The sequence below is a fragment of the Puma concolor genome, chromosome B1 (genome assembly GCF_028749965.1).
Source record: "Puma concolor isolate L17-30 chromosome B1, mPumCon1.1.hap2, whole genome shotgun sequence".
NCBI lineage: Eukaryota > Metazoa > Chordata > Mammalia > Carnivora > Felidae > Puma > Puma concolor.
In genome coordinates this window covers 196145588-196167396 of record NC_141670.1, presented here as the reverse complement: position 1 = coordinate 196167396, position 21809 = coordinate 196145588, and the positions used below count along the sequence as shown (strand labels likewise).

At 39.1% G+C, this 21809-nt stretch overlaps 1 protein-coding gene across 7 annotated transcripts in view; it reads left to right on the top strand.

Annotated features, from left to right (window-relative positions):
- CC2D2A (coiled-coil and C2 domain containing 2A) overlaps positions 1-21809 on the top strand; it is a 145239-nt gene that overhangs the window by 118664 nt on the left and 4766 nt on the right. For 4 of the 7 annotated variants that reach the window (XM_086705409.1, XM_086705411.1, XM_086705412.1 and 1 more), the window contains 5 exons: positions 413-616; positions 8263-8352; positions 10186-10299; positions 11751-11885; positions 21226-21348. In XM_086705409.1, coding sequence (XP_086561535.1) covers positions 413-616; positions 8263-8352; positions 10186-10299; positions 11751-11885; positions 21226-21348 — 666 coding nt within the window. The remainder of the gene's footprint in view (positions 1-412; positions 617-8262; positions 8353-10185; positions 10300-11750; positions 11886-21225; positions 21349-21809) is intronic. The other 3 variants (XM_086705413.1, XM_086705414.1, XM_086705416.1) reach the window with 3 other exon arrangements.

Sequence of the window (21809 nt, the reverse complement as noted above, 5' to 3'; positions counted from 1 at the left end):
TGAGTTGCTCGAGCTTTGCATTTGAGACGTTAGATTACTGAGCCCCTCTCCCCTCTAAAACCAATGTCAAAATACATATAAAGCTACTGCTTGTTCTCATCAATCAGAATTAGTACATCAGTTTACATTTTATAGGCTGTTCTAGTTTTCGTAGGGCTGCTTGCCTGTTGACTACTTTCTTTCAGTCCTGTTCAATATATTTCAAGTATTTAATGAATCCATCTAATTTTTAGATTATAAATATAATTAAATAAAGCCCTAGGGACACCAGGGCATGACGCTATTGTAAGGGGTCACATAATCGTAGTTCCTGAAGCATACATGTAGTTCCTGTTAACTGTAAGATCTCAACAAATCCTACTGTTGTCTCCGGTAATCATATGTAAACTCCATGGAGTCTTTGTTTGTGAAGTTTGATTCTCAGGAAGACGAGAAATTGCTACAAGCAACGGAGAAGTTTCAAGCTGAATGTGCCTTAAAGTTTCCACATCGTCAATGCCTCACGACAGTGACTGACATAAGTGGAAAAACCGTCTTTATCACTCGTTACCTCAAGCCATTAAACCCTCCACAGGAGCTCTTGGAGGCCTGCCCCAACAACCCACAAGCAACGGCAGTGAGTATTCCATGGCCAATTAGGGCTGCTGCTAAAAATATGTTAAATTTTCAATATATTGCCCTATAATGACCATATTTTATAATACTTAAGATAGTCACTCTATTGAGATCATCAGTGGTGAAAGAAATGATTAACACTTTTTTTTATTACTATGAAGCTCACTTTCTGTAGAAAAGTCTGAAGGTACCAGAGAGGGTAATAATCCGTAGTTCATTCTTTCAGTGAACAATTGTGGGTGCCTCCTGTGTCCCGGGCACTATACTGAGTGCCGGAAATTAACCTTTGGAAGATGCTTTACACTTTTGCAACGTCTTCATTACGTGTCCTCCGTCACTTTGTTGGGATTTGAACCTAGGCCTCTGACTTCCGAACTCATGCACTTTCTACTATAGCAAGATAACTATTCAGTGTTATACTTAATATTATAGGCATCATTGAATTCAAATTAAGCAAACGTTATCTCCAAGATTTGAGGATGTACAGCATGTAAGCCGGGACCACAGAGCACATCCATGCTGGGCCACTAAGTACACACGCGCATCTCTGCCTGTTAAACATTCTTTTTTTTTTTTTCCAAATTTTTATTTAAATTCTAGTTAGTTAATATATAGTGCAATATTGGTTTCAGGAGTAGAATTTAGTGATTCATCACTTACATACAACACCCAGGGCTCATCCCAACCAGTGCCCCCCTTAGTGCCCATCACCCATCTAGCCCATCTTCCATGCACCTCCCCTCCAGCAACCCTCAGTTTGTTCTCTGTAGTTAAGAGTCTCTTATGGTTTATTTCCCTCTGTTTTCATCTTGTTTTTCCTTCTCTTCCCCTATGTTCATCTGTTTTGTTTCTTAAATTCCACATATGAATGAAATCACATGGTATTTATCTCTGACTTCTTTCATTTAGCATAATATACTCTAGCTCCAGCCACAGCATTGCAAGTGGCAAGATTTCATTCTGTTTGATGGCTGAGTAATATTCCATTGTGTATATTTCCCACACCTTCTTTATCCATTCATCGGTCGATAGACATTTGGGCTCTTTCCACAGTCTGGCTATTGTTGATAGTGCTGCTATTAAAATCAGGATGCATGTACCCCTTCGATTCTGTACTTTTGTGTATCCTTTGGGTAAATACTAATAGTGCAACTGCTGGGTTGTAGGGTAGTTCTATTTTTAACTTTTTAAGAAACCAACTATATGGTTTTCCAGAGTGACTGCACCAATTTGCATTCCCACCGACAGTGTGAGAAGGTTCCCCTTTCTCCACAACCTCACCAACATCTGTTGTTTCCTGAGTTGTTAATTTTAGCCATTCTGACAGGTGTGGGGTGGTATCTGTATTTCCCTGATGATGAGTGATGTTGAGCATCTTTTCATGTGCCTGTTAGCCGTCTGTATGTCTTCTTTGGAAAAATGTCTATTCATGCCTTCTGCCTATTTCTTAATTGGATTATTTTCAACAGGCATTTTAACAGAATGATTATTCACCATTCTTAAGTGAATACTGTAACCCAGAACTATCTTTAGAGAGTAGATAGTATAGGGAGTAGTTGCTGCTAATAAGTCATTAACATGATAATTTAGCAACGGGTGATGGTGTATCTTTTTGCAGATATAGATATATCAAAAAAAAAACAAACAAAACACCTGTGTTCCGCATTTCCTTTACTTTTTTTATTAATCAATTTGTATTAAACACCATAATAGGGACTTCCTTCTATTCCTTCTCGTAAAAGGGAAAAAAATTTCTCCCAGGAGAGAACATAGAGGAGTGATGAAGAAAACATTTAAACCATTTTTAAAATCACGGCTGACATAGAAATAAGGTGAGGGGGAAAGTCAGAGCCAGGAAACAACAAAGCAGATTCCACACGGGTGAGAGCCTGGAATAGCATTTGCTCTGAGGTTGTCAGATAATTCCTAATGCCTGGACCTGGGCTTTAGCAAGCCACAGGGCGACTGGGGAAGGAGGTAGTGCCAGGTATGGTGCCAGGGCAGGGAGGAGGGTCAAACTAGACACTCGGGTGCAGAGCTGGGACTCTTGACAGGTAATGTCAATGATGAGTAAGCCAGAAAATACCCTGCTTTGCAGAAGGAATCCTGCCTGTTTCAGCCTTGACTCTGGATGGAAGAGAAACAAGATAAGTCTCCCCAAGGAATTCCCAATAACCAAGTTGTATTTTTTCACACCAGCAACTAAAATTCACACTACCTGTATGACCAAACAAAACTTCAGCTGAAAATATCATTGAAAGTATTTCCCTGTTGGTAATGCCCCTAAATCCCTGTCAGAAGCAAACACAAATCTTTCTAGAAGAATGCTCTTTAAACTCAGCCTTAAAGAGAAAAAAAAAGTTCCAAAGTTCCAAACAACACAAACATATAAAAGATCATCGAAGAAGAAATAAGTCACCATGAAGAGGGTAAGAGTTGGCAAACACAACAAACCACAGAATTGGGCCACAAAGAGTGCAGATATTAGAATTATTAGACTCGGCCTATAAAATAGATATGTTTAATAAGTTTAAGAAATCTAAGCAATTGAGGGGCACCTGGGTGGCTCAGTCAATTGGATGTCCGACTTCAGCTCAGGTCATGATCTTGTGGTTCATAGGTTCGAGCTCTGTGTTGGGCTCTGTGCTGACAGCTTGGAGCCTGGAGCCTGCTTCGGATTCTGTGTGTCTCTCTCTCGGTCTCTGCCCCTCCCCCTCTCATGCTCTGTCTCTCTCAAAAATAAATAGTAATCATTAAAAAAAATGTTTAATAAATCTAGGGAATTGAAAATGAAACAAAAGAAAAATAGGCAGATTGCAAAAATATTGCATAGTACTTACAGAAATATAAAATAATTAAAAATAGAAAGTGAACAAACAGCTTAAGCAGAACATTAAGTACAGTTAAATACAGACTTAAGTTATATACAGGTAAGTACAGAGAGTTAGTGAGCTGGAATTTACATGCAAAGAAATTACTTGGAATATAGCACAGAGATAGCCAAAAAACAGAAGATGAAAAGGAAAGGTTAAGAGACATGGAGGACAGAGGGAGGAACACCAAATCACACATGAAAGGAGAAAAGCAATGTTCAAAGAGAGCTGAGAGGGGCGCCTGGGTGGCTCAATCGGTTAAGCATCCGACTTCAGCTCAGGTCACGATCTCGCGGTCCATGAGCTCGAGCCCCGCGTCGGGCTCTGGGCTGATGGCTCAGAGCCTGGAGCCTGCTTCCAATTCTGTGTCTCCCTCTCTCTCTGCCCCTCCCCCATTCATGCTCTGTCTCTGTCTCAAAAATAAATAAACGTTAGGGGCGCCTGGGTGGCGCAGTCGGTTAAGCGTCCGACTTCAGCCAGGTCACAATCTCGCGGTCCGTGAGTTCGAGCCCCGCGTCGGGCTCTGGGCTGATGGCTCGGAGCCTGGAGCCTGTTTCCGATTCTGTGTCTCCCTCTCTCTCTCTGCCCCTCCCCCGTTCATGCTCTGTCTCTCTCTGTCCCAAGAATGAATAAATGTTGAAAAAAAAAATTTTTAAAAAATAAATAAATAAATAAACGTTAAAAAAAATAATAAAATAAAAAAATTAACAAAAAAAGAGAGCTGAGAATATGTTAAGATCTGACGAAAGACAACGATCCTCTGATGCAGGAAGCCCAATATACCCTACACAGGATAAAATGAAATTAAAATCTAGGCATATTGCAGGGAACTACAAAGATGATCTTAAAGCAGCTGGAGAGAAAACAGATTTTCTACAAAAGAACAATGATCCGACCAATCAACTTCTCAGCTGCACAAATGAAGTCAGAGAAGGAATAATATCTTCAAAAGGCTGAAAGAAAATAGCCATCGAACTAGTAATTTATATCCAGTGAAACTGTCTTTCACACAAACATTGGGAGAATTTACAACCAAAAGAGTCTCACTTAAGGAATTTCTAAAAAATAGCCTTCAAAGAGAAGGAAGGCTCTCAGAAAATCCTAGGTGTGACACTAAACAGTAGATAAAGAAAATGGGAAACTTGTGAGTAAATGGAGACAGGCATTGTCTTCATATCAGTAATAACAGAAGTGAGGGTGAAAAGTAGTGACAAAACAAAAATCCTGGAAAAAACTGCGTATATGTCAGGACAGGATTGATGAGGATATTTTAATGCACTTATATTTCCCAAGAGGAGAGTCAAGGTATTTATTAACTTTTAGAGTTTAAGTTAAATATTCACATTGAAATTCCTAGATTAATCACTTAAAAGAATAAAAGAAAGTATGTATAACTTGCAAAATTAACAGGAGATAAAATAATGAAATGGGGGTGAAGAAAGTGGGGAGGGAGAAAAAAAAGAAACATAGAAAAAAGTATGAGAAATAAAAAGCACAGAATAAGGTGGTTAAAATGGCCGAAATGTTTACCAGTAATCACAATCAGAGCAAAGAGATTAAACTTTCTGATTAAAAGACAAACCAAGACTGTCCGGGCGCCTGGGTGGCTCAGTCAGTTCAGGTCTGACTTTGGCTCAGGTCATGATCTCACGGTTCGTGGGTCTGAGCCCCACATCGGGCCCACCGCTGTCCGCTCAGAGCCTGGAGCCTTCTTCCGATTCTGTGTGTCCCCCTCTCTCTGTCCCTCCCCTGCTTACAGTATGTCTCTCTGTCTCTCAAAAGTAAATAAAACCTTTAAAAAGATTAAAAAAAAAAAAGACAAAGTCTTGTCAAACTAGATGTTTAAAACCATTTATAGTGGAACTTGACAAACTGATTCTAATATTTATATGGCAGTGCAAAGGGTCAAAGTAGCTTAGACATCTGGAGGAGTAAGAAGGTGTCGGTGGGAAGATTTGCCACACCGTACACCCAGACTACTTACAAGACCATAGTAATTAAAGTAAAATGGTATTGACACACAGATAACAGAAAAATGGAAAAGAATAAAAAGTCCACTCAAATATGACCCACTCAAACCTGACACATGACAAAGCTGGCTTTGGAAATTACTAAGGAAAAGACTGACTATTACATAAATTTCACTGGGATCATTGATTTTTACATATAGGGAAAATAAAAATAGACTCCTACTTCACAGCATTCAAGGGCAGATAGATTGAGTACTTAAATATGGAAGCATTTTTTTTTAAGTTGATTTATTTACTTTGAGAGAAGGCAGGGGAGGAGCAGACAGAGAGGGAGAGAGAATCCCAAGTAGGCTCCCCACTGTCAGCCTAGAGTCCGATGTGGGGCTCAATCTCATGAACTGTGAGATCATGACCTGAGCCTAGACCAAGATTTGGAGGCTTAACCAACTGAGGCACCCAGGTGTCCCTAAATATGAAGGCATTTTTTATCTGTATGACTTGAGGTAGAATTTCTTAAATAAGATAGAAAAAGGCACAAGCTATAAAGAAAAAGAAAAATACATTTGGCCATATTGAAAGTGCGAACTCAGGAGCACAAGGGTGGCTCAGTGGGTTGGGAGTCTGCCTCTTGGTTTCGGCTCAGGTCATGATCTCACGGTTCTCAAAACTGAGTCCCTCCACCGGCTCTGAGCTGACAACAAGCAGCCTGCTTGGGATTCTCTCTCTCCCTCTCTCTCTGCCCCTCTCCTGCTTGCTCTCTCTCTCTCTCTCTCAAAACTGAGTAAATAAACTTAAAAAAAAAAAAGGTGAGAACTTGGGTTTATCAAAAGACACCACAAGGGAAATGAAAAGCCACAAATAAGGTGTTTACAACATATATAATAGCCAAAGGAATACCAACTAGAATATATTTTTAAAAACACCTGCAAATCAGTAACAAAACGTGCAGAATACTGAAATAGAAACTCACGGTGGGACTTGTCCCGCCAGCCAGGGGCCGTTTCCCCTAGTTATAGCCAGTTGAGCTGGTGATGAGATGGAGGGTAGGAATGTCTTTTATTCTTTGAGTTCACAGAAGACACAAGAGGCTTCAGACGGGGCCTGAAGGATTGGGCCAAACCTCGCGTCTACCACCAGAGCCCTCTTCTAAGCAGACACGTCCAAGGCCCGGCTACCTCCCAGCCCGTTCAATGGACTGCTGTCACAGTGCCCACGGGGGCCGTGCCGGCCACCGCCGCCAGCAGAGCGAGCCCTTCCCCCAAAGACTGGTGCCTGGTTGGGCCCCCCCCCCCCCCCCCCCGGCCGGCAGCACCGCCGCACCCCTCCCCCACCCGTGCGTACTGGGAGCGAAGACAGAGACCTGGAGGTTCGTAGGTTTTCCAAAGGAAAAGAGAGCGGCGTTCCTAACCAGGCAAACCCTCACCAAGCAGGTAGCTTGCTGGGTTTGGAACAGGCTGAGAAGAAAAGTAGTGGGACAGCCCTTTGGAGAAAGCCATTCTCCCAGGGCCCCTGCATCTCTTGAGCTCGGCAGGGTTGCTCACCCTCTCTGGTCTCGTTCTTGGCAGGATTCCTTGTTAGAAGTTTTATTTATGTTTTGTGCACCTCAGCTGAGCACGTGAATGAAAGAGTGGCAATTGGAAAAGCTGTGCTTTCTTCATAGCCTGTGGGTCTCCTTACAACGAAACTAGGGCGTTGTGACCCGACCGGCCTACCAACCTACTACCGTGAGATTCATTTGGGAGAAACCAGCTGTAACTGTTTAAAAATCACTGTTTCACTCTGTTAATTCAACAAGGATAGGAATGGCTGTGCCAATACAAGTTTTCTCCTTTAAAACGAACAAAAAAGAGGGGCATCTGGGTGGCTCAGTCGGTTGAATGTCCGACTTCAGCTCAGGTCATGATCTGGAAGTTCCTGAGTTCGAGCCCGAGGCTGCCTCAGATTCTGTGTCTCACTCTCTCTCCGCCCCTCCCCCACTCGCACTCTGTCTCTCCCTCTCTCAAAAATAAAGATTAAAATTAAAAAAAAAAAAAAATTCAGAGAAGTGTAAACTTGAAAGGCCAAGTAAGCATATGAAAAAGATGTTCAACCTGCTTAGAAGTTGCATGAATAGGAGCTATAACTACAATGATGCCCTGATCTTTGTTTCTAAATACGATTATCCTCTAAAAAGCTCCTTAGAGAAGTGGCTGCTTTTTGGACTGGGCTAGAGAAAATACAAGATGATTGTAGAAAGTCTTTCTAGGGGTGCCTGGGTGGCTCAGTTGGTTGAGCCTCCAACTTCGGCTCAGTCATGATCTCGCGGTCCGTGAGTTCGAGCCCTGCATCGGGCTCTGTGCTGACAGCTCAGAGCCTGGAGCCTGTTTCGGATTCTGTGTCTCCCTCTTTCTTGCCCCTCCCCCGCTCATGCGCTCACACTCTCTCTCTCTCTCTCTCTCTCTCTCTCTCTCTGTCAAAAATAAATAAACATAAAAAAAAAAAAAGAAAGTCTTCCTATACCATCAAGTAAGGAAGTGCAGGAAAAAAAAAGAGAGAACATTTCAAAGAGACCTAGGAGCCAGTGTCTTCATCTGTAAAAGGATATTAACAGTGACCTCCTTCCTAGGGTGCTTGGAGAGGGTGAAATGAGTGTTAACACAACACCTAGCTTGGTAAGCACTCAGCCCTCACTTCATTCCGCACACATCAATTTTGTGATAGATAGAACTCTTACAAGAAAATGAGGTCGAATATCTAGGTATGTATCTTATCAGAAATTAATTTTTTCAAACAGGAACTGTTTAATTATTTTTTTGCTTAAACAGGAACTGGTGGCCCGGTATGTGTCATTGATTCCTTTCTTGCCTGACACTGTTTCATTTGCTGGCATCTGTGACCTGTGGAGCACATCTGACGTAAGTAGTTCTCCCTCACAGATTTACCAGTTTGAGCTGACTTCACTGAATATTGGCCAAAGGCTCGTATAATTTTAAATTGCAACATTCATTAGTCCTTATAAAAATCCATTTGGTCATCTGTTTGACAGGATGAGCTAAATTCTGAAGTATTTTGTCTTTCTGGTTCGATTTGCCCAAGTTCAGAAATTACGAAAAACTTTTGTTTGTACAAATAATAACAAAAAGTACTTCAGGTATCTTAATACTGATTTGGCCTCCCAGTATTACCTCAGCAATATCCCAGATTTATTCATTAAAAGAAAAAAAATCAAAATGACACTCTATATTACATTTGGAAATTACATACTCCACAACTGATGGGCTTTTTATGGCAAACCGTGTCATTACTGATTCAGTGTGTATTTCCTGGTCACACACTACATATCACACACTGTACTAAACTGTGGCTATGAGCAAAATAAACATGGCCTCTGCCCTCCTGGAATTTGCAATCCACGTATGTTACGATACATCCAAATGGCTCCTAGGTAGTAGGACACGAACACAGACCTTATCACAGGTATTCTGCTTCTGGGTCTCATGTGGTGCTGTGTTTGCATAAAATTAAACTATGTTATACAACTCCCGTTAAGGATAGCTCTAGACCAAAGAAATTTAAGCACATCTTATTATTTTTGTTGAAATTCAGGTACACTTTAAATTTTTGCTCCCCAGTCTATTTTGGCAACATAATGTTGACAGTATTAGAGGTAACATTTCCGTAACCTCAAGACATCTAAAGAAAATATGCAAAGGACAGAATAATTCGTGTGCCGTAGAGCCAGACTGGCTTTACCGCTTCCTAAGTATTACCTCACCTGTGTTTCCATTTCCTCATCTATAAAACTGGAAGATGAGTACTTCCCTCAAGGGTTTATTCTAGGATGAAATGAGTTAATGCATGCAATATGCTTAAAATAATTTGGGGGCAGGGAAAGGGGAGATATGAGTAAGCAGAGCACAAATGATTTTTAGGGCAGTGAAAATTCTGTGATACTCTAATGATGGGTACATGTCATTACACATTTGTCAAAACCCATAGAATGTACCACACCAAGAGTGAACCCTACTGTAAGCTGTGGACTTTGGGTAATTAATTATGACATGTCACTGTAGGTTTCTTCATTATTAACACTCAGACCACTCTGTAGGTAGATGTTGACAGTGTGTGGAAACAGAGGTAGATGGAACATTTCTTCTTCCCGACTTTGCCGTGAACCTAAAACTGCTCTAAAAATAGTATTTAAAAACATATTCAACACACAGGGAGCTATTATCTATAAATTCAAAATGAAGAGTAAAAGTTTGAAATTTGTCTCCCCTACTCATAGTGGTGATTCTAGGAATCCATGGAATCGATGTCAGAGAAAATACCATGTCCGATAGAAGTGTTCTGTTTTTTTTTTAAATTTTTTTTAATGTGTATGTATTTTTGAGTGAGACAGAGCATGAGCAGGGGAGGGGCAGAGAGAGAGGGAGACATAGAATCAGAAGCAAACTCCAGGCTCCGAGCTGTCAGCACAGAGCCCGACACGGGGCTCGAACTCACGGACCGCGAGACTATGACCTGAGCTGAAGTTGGACGCTCAACCGACTGAGCCACCCAGTCGCCACTGTGTTTTTCTTTTTTAATGATTTAAAACATAGTATCAAAATCTGGAAACAGATTTTTAAAATAGGTCTATACTTTAAGGCACTAATTTTAACAGTGACTTTTGAAAAATCCTGTATGTCCAATCCAGAATGAAGCAGTCAATCTACACAGTGTAATTTTTCTTTTCTTCCTGTCAGCAATTTCTTGATCTCCTGGCAGGAGACGAAGAAGAGCATGCGGTTTTACTATGTAATTATTTTCTCTCCCTGGGTAAAAAGGCCTGGCTGGTGATGGGCAGTGCTATTCCTGAGGTAAGACCACACAGGCTGGCTCCTACAGAGGAGTGGAGTTGTCTAACATGGCTGTTATGTTCCAGAAAATGAACAGTACTAATTTGCATAGCGATCCTTCGAGTTGCAAGGCAAGTGGCCCAGAGATTCCATTATGGGCAGAGAGAACCAGTGATTAGACATGAAATCGTTTTTTCAGTGGCACTTGGACTCTGATCGGTGCTTCAGATCAGGGGCTTTTTTTCGGCAAATCTGAACCGTTGACCACTCAAAGGCCCCACCTGACTCTGTCCTTGTAGTACGAGCCCACACCTGCCCATGTTGCTAAGAATTCTGATTCCCTTAGTGATCTAGTGTTAGATCACTAGTGGCAAGGTGAGAGATCTCCCTTCTCATGCCCACTGCTTCCTCAGGCACCTGCTACTAAGCAGCAGGTACAGCAGAACAGAGCAGACAACCTCAGCAGCAAAGAAAAGAATGTAAGCAGCTATCTTTTGATATCATTATTATTCATCTTATTAGACTGGAGACAGCAAACGATTAGAATTTGTTTCCCCAGCCCACAGCAAATATCCCTCAATTTGGGGCGCGTTTGGGGTAGTTGGGGGTATGAGTTTAGAAAATTCACGTGAATTGAAGCAGTGTATCCAAAGAGTGTATCGAAAAGAGGCCACAGGGCTCTAGGACTCCTCGGGAATTAAGTAGCACGAGTTGCCACTAGGCAGGTAGGATCACATCCGAAAAACGGATGCATTCTCCACCGTCATCTTCCAGAGAGCCTGGTAAAAGAAAGAGAACACTAGGCTAGGAAGTCACAAGACCCGAGTTCCAGGCTCTGCCTATTCCTCATGAGCTGTGTGGCTCTAAGCGAGTCAGTTCACAACTCTGAGCTTTTAAGGAAACTAGGATAATTTTTACCCTGCCTTCCCCAGAAGGCTGTTGTAAGCAGCAAAGCAAATCCATACAGGAGAGGTAAATGAATAAATGTTCGCTATTGGAATTAAAAAAAAAAAAAAAATCCAGTAAGACTCAAGTATTCTGAGTAAAAAGTTAAAGTACTTCTTCAGACTCAACCCCCAAACCCACCCACCCCCACCCCCTAGGTGTGTTCACTGTTAACAGTTTGGTATGTTTTTCAAAACATCTTCCATGCATTTACATAATTATAAAAGTGTATCAAGTACTAGTTAATGTAGTACTCAGGCATAATTGTTTGCCTTCTCAATACTTAATCAGTTATCCCTGTTTGGTCTATTACAAGGCAGTAGCAGATACGTGCATTTTGCAAAAAGGAACATTTGATTTTATTTCTTAAATCCAGTGCAACCTAGAACTTCAAACTAGTTTCCACCATTAGCCATTAATTTTAGAAATTAGGGGTCCAACTAAAATAACGAATTGTGTGTGCAAACTAATCTTGACTTCAATTGCATAATTAGTTGGAAGTTGTTTTAATGACTATTTTCCTTCAGGGTCCAACTGCCTATGTTCTAACTCGGGAGCAAAGTCACTATTTAATATGGAATCCTTGCAGTGGACATTTTTATGGACAATTCGATACATTCTGTCCCTTAAAAAGTGTGGGCTGTTTAATAGGTCCCGATAATGTAAGTATTACCATTGGATGGCTTTTTTTTAATTGACCTGATTTACTATTTTATGTATCAAAAAAAATGTATATAATCATATACATATACCAGTTAAATGTAGTATCAAGCACAGTGGCAACAATAATAACTTTTAGTTGAATTAGTCGCCTGATCAGCTGAGAAGAATGAGGATAAGGAAAATATATAGAACTTAGATGCAGAGGACCTGAGTTTGTGTCCTGGCTCTGTCCTCAGTGTGTTTTGAGAGCTAAGTGAGGCAAATCTACCACCTGGGAAAACTGGGTCCCTCCCTTCCATCCTTCTTCCTTTTTCTTCCCCCGCCCCTTTCCTCCTTCCCTTCCCCTTTTAAAGACAGATTCCCAGGACCACCAGGTGATTCTGGTTACACCCAGTTTTGGAAGCACACTTAATTACGAAGGGTACTGTAGAAGACTGGTTAAAAACAGGAGTTACGAGGTCCGAGTACCGGAGTTTAAACTTCAGTGTCATCACTTACTAGCTGTGTGAGCTTGGGAAAGTTTCTTATGTCATACAGCCTCAGCTCCTTCACTGGAGGTAACAATGGTAGCAATTATGTTGTAGAGTGTTGTAAGCTGCAGACGAGATGATCAATGCAAAGCAGCTAACAAACAGGGATAACTCTTTACTAACTGCTGTCATTCTTTTTATCATCATTCTCTACCTTAGTGGTCTCTGAACTTTAGGCATCTGTCAGAAAAATCATTTGAGCATGCATCCCCAATGTGTATTTTGTACTGAAGTACCATTAACATAGTGTTATATTAGCTTCCCGTGTACAATACGATGATTCAATAATTTTATAGATTACTCAGTACTCACCTTAAGAAATGTGCTCTTGATTGCCTTTATCTATTTCACCCATTCCCCCAACCCACCTCCCTCCAGCAACCACCAGTTAGTTCTCTGTGTTTAAGAGTCTGGGTTTTTTTGTTTTGTTTTGGTTTGTCTTTTTGACTTACCTTAAATTCCACATACGCTTAAAGTCATATGTTATTTTTCTCTGTTTGACTTATCTCACTTAGCATTATACCCTCTAGGTCCATCCAATTATCACAAATGACAAGATCTCATTCTTTTCTATGGCTCAGTAATATTCCATTGTATATATATGTACCATATCTTCTTTATCCATTCAGTCTATCAGTGGACACTTGGGTTCTTTCCTTATCTTGGCTATTGTAAATAGTGCTACAATAAATAAAAGAGGTGAATATATCTTTTCAAATTGTTTTCGTTTTCTTTGGGGAAATACCCAGTACTGGAATTACCGGATCATACGGTAATTCCTTTTCCTCCACATCCTTGTCAACACTTGTTCTTTCTTGTCTTTTTGGTTTAGTCATTCTGACAGGGGTAAGGTGATATCCGTGTTTCGCTTTTTTTTTTTTTTTAATGTTCAAATAGCGTTTCATGAAACACAAATGTACTATATTTATAGAAGATATTTTTTTACTTTAGAAACATTTTTATTATTTCAAGTATTTAGTTAGTTAACATACAGTGTGATATTAGTTTCTTGTGTACAATATAGTGATTCAACACTTCCATACACCACCTTGTGTTCATCACAAGTGCACTCCTTAATGCCTATCACCTGTTTCACCCATCCCCCACCTACCTACCCTCTGGTAGTCATCAGTTTGTTCTCTACAATTAAGAATTTGTCTCTCGATCTGTCTCTTATTTTTTTCCCTTTGCTTGTTTTGTTTCTTAAACCCCACATATGAGTGAAACCATGTGGTATTTGTCTTTCTCTGACCATATATACTCTCTAGCTCCACTCATGTCATAGCAAATGGCAAGGTTTATGGCTGAGTAATATTCTATTGTACATATATAGTTCTTTATCCATTCATCTACTGATGGACACTTGGGCTGCTTCCATAATTTGGCTATTGTAAATAATGCTATAATAAACTTAGGGGTACATATATCTTTTTGAATTAGTGTTTTCATATTCTTTGGGTTAATACCCTGTAGTGGAATTACTGGATATGGCAGTTCTTTTTAATTTCTTGAGAAGTCTCCATACAGTCATACAGTGGTTGCACCACTTTGCCTTCCCACCAAGAGTGCACAAGGATTCCTTTTGCTCCACATCTTTGTCAACACTTGTTTCTTAGATTTTTGATTTGAGTCATTCTGACAGGTGTGAGGTGCTATCTCATCGTGATTTTGATTTGCATTTCCCTGATGACTAGTGATACTGGAAGTCTTTCCAAATGTTTGTTGGCCATCTGTATGTCTTCTTTGGAAAAATGTTCATGTCTTCTGTCCATTTTTTTAATTGGATTACTTGGGGTTTTGTTTTGTTTTCTGGTGTTGAGTCATGTAAGTTCTTTATGTATTTTGGATACTTACCCTTTATCGGATATGTCATTTGCAAATATCTTCTCTCATTCTATAGGTTGTCCTTTAGTTTTGTTGTTTCCTATGCTGCACAGGTTTTTTTTGTTTGTTTGTTTGTTTGTTTGATGTAGTCTCAGTATTTTATTTTTGCCTTTGTTTCCCTTCTCTCAGGAGACATATCTAGAAAAATGTGGCTACAGCCAGTATCAGAGAAATTACTACTGGTTCTCTCTTCTAGGATTCTTGTGGTTTCAGGTCTCATATTTAGACCTGTAACCTATTTTGAGTTTTTTTTTCTGTGAGTGTGGTGTAAGAAAGTGGGCCAGTTCATTCTTTTGCATGTCTTCCCAACACCATTTGTTTTTCCCCTTGCATATTCTTGCCTCCTTTTAGAAGATTGACTATATAAGCATGGGTTTATTTCTGGGCTCTCTATTCTGTTCTATGATCTATGTGTCCATTTTTGTGCCAATACCATACTGCTTTACTACAACTTTGTAGTATTTCTTGATATCTGGGATTGTGATACCTCCAGTTTTGTTCTTCTTTTTCAAGATTGCTTTGTCTATTCGGGGTCTTTTGTGGTCCCATACAAATTTGGGATTTGTTCTAGTTCTATGAAAAATGCTTTGGTATTTTGATAGGTATTGCATTAAATCTGTAGATTGCTTTGGCTAGTATGAACATTTTAACAATATTTGTTCTTCCCTCTATGACGAGGGAATATTTTTCCATTTGTTTGTGTCAATTTCTTTTGTCAATGCTTAATAGTTTTCAGAGTACAGGTCTTTCACCTCCTTAGTGAAGTTTATTCCTACATATTTTATTATTTTTAGCACAATTGTAAATAGGATTATTAATTTCTTTCTGCTATTTCATTATTAGTGTATAGAACTGTAACAGATTTCTTTGTATTAATTTTCTATTCTGCAACTTTACTGAATTCATTTATCAGTTCTAGGAGTTTTTGGTAGAATCTTTAGGGTTTTCTTTATATAGTATTATGTCATCTGCAAATAGCAAAAGTTTTATTTCTTCCTTACCAATTTGGATGCCTTTTCTTTTTGTCTGATCGCTATGGCTAGGACTTCCAGTACTATGTTGAATAAAAGTGGTGAAAGTGAACATCTTTGCCTTATTCCTGATGTTAGAAGAAAAGCTCTGTTTTTCACCATTGAGTATCATGTGGGTTGTGGGTTTTTCATATATGGCCTTTATTATGTTGAGGCATGTTCCCTCTAAATCTTTGTTGAGAGTTTTTATCATGAATGGATGTTGTACTTTGCCAAATGCTTTTTTTCATCTGTTGAGATGATCGTATGGTTTTTATCCTTTTTCTTGTTAATGTGATTTATTATGTTGATTAATTTGTGAATATTGAGCCACCCTTGAATCCTTAGAATAAATCCCACCTGATCGTGGTGAATGACTTTTTAAATATATTTTTTATTTGGTTTGAGGATATTTTGTTGAGGATTTTTTGCATCTATGTTCATCAGAGATACTGGCCTGTAGTTTTCTCTTTTTGTGGTGTTTTTGTCTGATTTTGGTGTCAGGGTAATGCTGGCCTTGTAGAATGAATTTGGAAGCTTTCTTTCCTCTTCTATTTTTTGGAATAGTTTGAAAAGAGTAGGTATTAACTCTTCTTTAAATGTTTGGTAGAATTCACCTGTGAAGCCATCTGGTCCTAAACTTTTGTTAGTTTTTTGACTACTAATTCAATTTCATTGCTAGTAATTGGTATGTTCAAATTTTGTATTTCTTCCTGATTTAGTTTTAAGTTACATATTTCTAGAAATTTATCCATTTCTTCTCCATTTCTTCTAAGTTGTCCAGTTTGTTGGTATATAATTTTTCATAATATTCTCTTAAAATAATTTCTCTGGTCAGTTGTTCTTTCTCTTCCTTCATTTCTGATTTTGAGTCTTTTTTTTTTCCCCCTTGATGGGTCTGTCTGGCTAAAGGTTTATCAATTGTTTGTTTACCTTTTCAAAGAACCACCTCCTGGTTTCTTTTTTATTTTATTTTTTTTTTTTTTATCTTTTTCACTTATTTCTGCTCTGATCTTTATTATTTCCTTCCTTCTACTGGCTTTGGACTTTTTTGTTCTTCTCCTTCTAGCTTCTTTAGAAGCTAGCATAAAAATAACATACCATGGGGAAGCATGCTCAAATGATTTTTTGACAGATGCGTGAAGACTGAAAGGAAGGGATGGAAAAATATTTACCACACAAATGGAAATTAAAATAAGCTGGGGTAGTAGTATTTATATTGGACAAAATAGACTTTAAAGACTATAACAAGAGACAAAGAATGCTATATAATAATAAAGGGAATAGTCTAAGAAGAGGATATAACAGTTGTAAATATCTATGCAACCAAGATAGGAGCACCTTAACACATAAAGCAACTATTAACAGACATAAGGGGAAAAAAATTGACAGTAATACAATAATGGTAGGGGACTTTAACACCCCACTTATATCAATGGATAGATTATCCAGGCAGAAAATCAGCAAGGAAACAGTGGCTTTGAATGACACGTTAAACCAGGTGGACCTAACATATATACAGAGCATTCCATCCAAAAACAACAGGATACACATTCTTTTTAGGTACACATGGAACTTTCTCCAGGATAGATGTGTTAGGCCACAAAACAAGTCTAAATGAATTCAAAAAGACTGAGATCATATGATGCATTTTTTCCTGACCACAGTGGTTATTATGCAATTAGAAATCAATCACAAGAAAAAAAAATCTGGAAAAAACACAAATACATAGAGACTAAATAAAATGTTACTAAACAAAGAATGGTTGAACCATGACATCAAAGAAGAAATTAAAGGGGCAGCTGGGTGGCTCAGTTGGTTAAGTGTCCGACTTCAGCTCAGGTCATGATCTCACAGTTCGTGAGTTCAAGCCCCATGATGGGCTCTGAGCCCATCATGTCAGCTGTGCTGACAGCTCAGAGCCTGGAACCTGCTTCAGAATCTGACTCCCTCTCTCTTTGCCCCTCCCCCACTCATGCTCTGTCTCAAAAAATACACACTAAAAATATTTTTTTAAAGGAAATTAAAAAATACATGGAGACATATGAAAATGACAAACAAAATCTTTGGGATGCAGTAAGAGCTATTCTAAGAGGCAAGTTTATAGCAATACAGGCCTACCTCAAGAAACAAGAAGCTCCATTACATTCACAGTACTATGATTTTTACAAATTGAGGGTTTGTGGCAACTCTCTGCCAGGCAAGTCAGTCAGTGCCATTTTCCAACAGCATTTGCTCGCTTTGTGTCTCTGTATCATGTTTTGGTAATTCTTGCGATATTTCAAACTTTTTCATTATTATTATATTTGTTATGATGATCTGTGATCAATGATTATAATTTGCTGAAAGCCTAGATGATGGTTAGCATTTTTTAGCAATATTTTTAATTAAGATATATACATTGTTTCTTTAGGCATGATGCTATTGCACACTTAATAGACTACAGTATAGTGTAAACATAACACGCATATGCACTGGGAAACGAAAATACTCATTTGACTTACTTTATTGTGATATTCACTTTATCACAGTGGTCTGGAGCCAGACCCACAATATCTCAGAGGTGTGCTTGTACCATTGCGCCTCTTTCCTTTGCTTCCAAAATGATTCAATTACTAATTATATCCCCTGCTTCTACATTCTCAGTACATTCAGACTTTAACCCTTTTAATAATCTAGCTCCTCTTCCCCTGACTCTGAGAAGCACCATTGTTTTGCTAATGGATAAATAAATCCAATGGTTTATTCTCATTCCTCATTCTCCTCTCCTTTTCTATGGCACATGACATGACTAATACCCTTTTCATGAAAAGAACACTTCCCCCTCCTTGGTTTACAGATAAAGGACTGTTTGGTTTTCATTTTCTCTGCAAGTTTCTTAGTTTTCTTTCACTGGCTCTTCTTACCCCTTAAAAGTAGATGTTCCTGAAGATTCTATATTTAGATTTCTTACAGTACCATACTTATCATTATTAATTGTAGCTCTATCTAGGTTACCCTGGCAGAGAAGTTATAATCCTGTCACTAGCCCCAAAATCTTTGGATCCTGAATTTTCAACTGACTTCCAGACTCCTAACTGCTTTATCAAAATCTCAAACTTGGCACACACACCCAAAACTCCAATCTTTTCCCCCTTGTCTCCAAAACCAGCTCCTCCTCCTGGCTTCCCATTTCTATGGATGTCAATTACCCAGATTCACAGTGCAGAATGGTCCTCGATTTTCTCTCTCCCTTACTTCCTCCTATTTCAATCCTATTAACAGATACCAAGTCATATAGGTTCTACCTGTTCTGTTTCCCAGGCCATGCCATTATTGCTTCACCCTGCATTACTATAAATAAATAATCTCTCCAATTCAATCCATTATTTGATACACTAATACCTGACTAAGTTTCTGAACATTCAGCTTCATCATTCTATGGCTTAAAAAGTACTTATCGGAAGTACCTCATTACATACAGATTTAAGAATAAAATGTTCTCCTTGTATTTCAAAGTCCTATATAATCTGACTTCAACTTTTCCAACACTATTTCCCACTACTCTTCTGCACATTCCCTACTCAACAGCCAAACTGTAATTATTAAAGACCCTGCCTTCTTAAAACAATTTCTTGAATTCCAAGTATCAAAGCCTCCTACATCACAGACTGCCACTTCTAGCCTTTCCTGTGTTTTTTTTTTTTAATTTCTCCAAATTTGAAAAAGCAGAAGCTCAAAGCAAGTTCGTCAAACATCTTTGCTATCTATACTTTCTCCCTAGGAACATATATATGCTAATGATCTCTAAATGTATCTCTAGCTCACCTAGCTCCCAGAACTTCAGACTGAAATATCCAACTGTCTCTTCAACATCTTCATATACATGTCAGATATCTCAAACTTGATGTGCCCAAACTTGAACTCCAATTTCCTTTTGCAGTCTGACTTCAATAAATAGCAATTCCTTTGGTGCAGTTACTTAGGCCAAAATCCTTGGAGTCACCTTTGGTTCCTCTTTCTCCCACAACCAATTCATTAGCAAATCCTACTGGCTTCATAGTATATCCAGAGTCTGACCATAGCTCACCAATTTCACTGCTTCTATATTGGTCCACACTACTGTAGCTCTTACCTGGATTATTCGAAGTAGCTTCCTAATGGGAAACTTCACTACTTGCCCTTATCCCCTTCAGTATAGTCTCAAAGCAACAGAGAATATTAGTGTTAGAATGGAAGGCAGACTATGTCACCCCCTCTGCTTAAAATACTCCAATGGCTTCCTTGCTCACTCTAAAAGCAAATACCTAAACCTTTAAACTAATCCACAAGGCTTCCTATGACTTGGCTGGCATCCCTCCCACCAGCTTCCGTCCTCCACAGATCTCATCTCTTACTTGCTCTAGCTTGCTCACTCTTCCAAAGCTACCATCTTCCTTGCTGTTCCTCAACACATCAAGCAGGTTTTGCATTTGCTATTTCCTCTGCATAGATGACCTTCCCCCTTACTGGATATCATCATAATATTGTCCCTCAATTCTTGCATTTCTGATCACATGTCATCTTTCCAGTGAGAATTTCCCTGCCCACCCTGAAACTCCACATCTCTTCCCGTGTCGTTTTCTCCACAGCCTTTGCACGGTTAGCTGTTGCCACAGTAAAAATAGTAAAAGCCCATCCCCAAACTAAATGGCTTCAGATAGCTATTCTCGTGGATCTGTGGGTCAGCTGGGACAGCTGTGCTTCATGTGTGTTTATTCTGGGACTCGGCAGTGACAATGACAGAAGCACAAGAAGGCAAGCAGGAACACACGGAACCCCTTAAGCTTAGATTCAGAAGTTACACAAGGGCACTTCTGTCCCATTCTGCTGGCCAGAAGTCAAGGAGCAGGAACATCTCAACAACCCTTTCAGTGGGAGGAGATGCAGACAAAGTAACATGGCAAAGAGTGTGAGTATAGGACGGGATGAAGAACTGAGGTCAATGAAACAAGCTGCTACATCATGTAACATCATCTGACAATCCCATATGTTTACTTATTTGTTCACACTATGTTCTCACTAGCTACTGCAAAAAGGTAGAAACTCCGATTCATTCACTACTTTGTTCCGAGTGACTAAAACTGAGCCTACACATGTAAGATACTTGATAAATATGTTGAATGGACAAATTTACCACTCATGCAGTCATTCAATATGCCTACTATATACCAGAAGCTATGCTATATGCTAAAGATAGTGAATAAAGCACATGGCAACTGTCCTTAAGACAACAAGGTAATATCTAGTGAGGAGGCAGGTGTAGGCCATTATTAACAATGATACACACTAATAATAAAAAATTAGCAAACAATTATTGAGCACCTATGTAACAGGCATTGTTCTAAGAGGTATAGATAAATTAATTTAATCTCAACAATTTTATGAGGTGGGTACTATTACCCAGTTTTATAAAGGAGGAAAGAGAGGTACACAGAACTTAAATAAATCATCCAAGGTCGCACAGTTAGTAAATGTTGGCACCAGAATTCAAATCCAAATGGCCTGGTTCAGAACCAATATGCTGCATGCCTCAACAAGACAGGTGCTAGTCAGAGATGCTGTGGAAGCAAAGAGGTACACACCTAACTCAATTAGGAGGCTAGAAAAGCCAGCCTCTCCTAAAAAGTTTAAATTTTCTTATCAGGAACTATCTTATTTTATCAACCTACAATCAACGTAAGGCGCACCTCAAGTTCAGATATGAAAAAATGTGAAAAAATGGCCAATGACAATTTTATGTCTGATTATAAAATGCACGCTGGTTTTACAAATCAAAATGTGCAAAAAATGTGTGTTCTCTTGCTGTCGGCTTCCTCTTTACACATGCGCACACACACTCACACACGTATGTACTTCCGCTGCCATATATGCTAAGTCAGTCTTGTCTTTTTTAGATTTGGTTTAATATTCAACGACATGACTCTCCACTACGGATAAATTTTGATGTCACCAAGCCCAAGCTATGGAAGTCTTTCTTTTCAAGAAGTCTTCTATATCCTGGCCTTTCCAGTGTTCAGGTATAATTCTTCTATTAACAATGTAGACTAAGAAAAGTGGGGGATTTTAAATCATTATACTGGGTAGCCAGGTATTTTTTGACGTTTAGTTCTATTTCTAGATATTCAGTTAAAAATAATGTTTCTCAAACTTATTTCAGCCCACTCACAATAAGAAATTACCACCATTATCGTGAACCAGTATATACAAATGTGGAAAAACAAATTTTGATATAATGAGCCTCAGGCCATTAAAGTACCACAAAATATATTCTACTTAATTTTTTAAATGCGGGACTCATTTCACTAAATTAATCATCAGATTTCATGACTGCTATTAAAACATGAAGTCATACCACAGGGCATGAGCCACTAGAGGCTCGTAAAGTTAATTTAGAGGGTCCTGGCTGTAGTAAGATTGTTACGTAGTAAGCATGAAAATTGTTTACTAATACTTTTGTTAGCTACATGTTTATATGTGT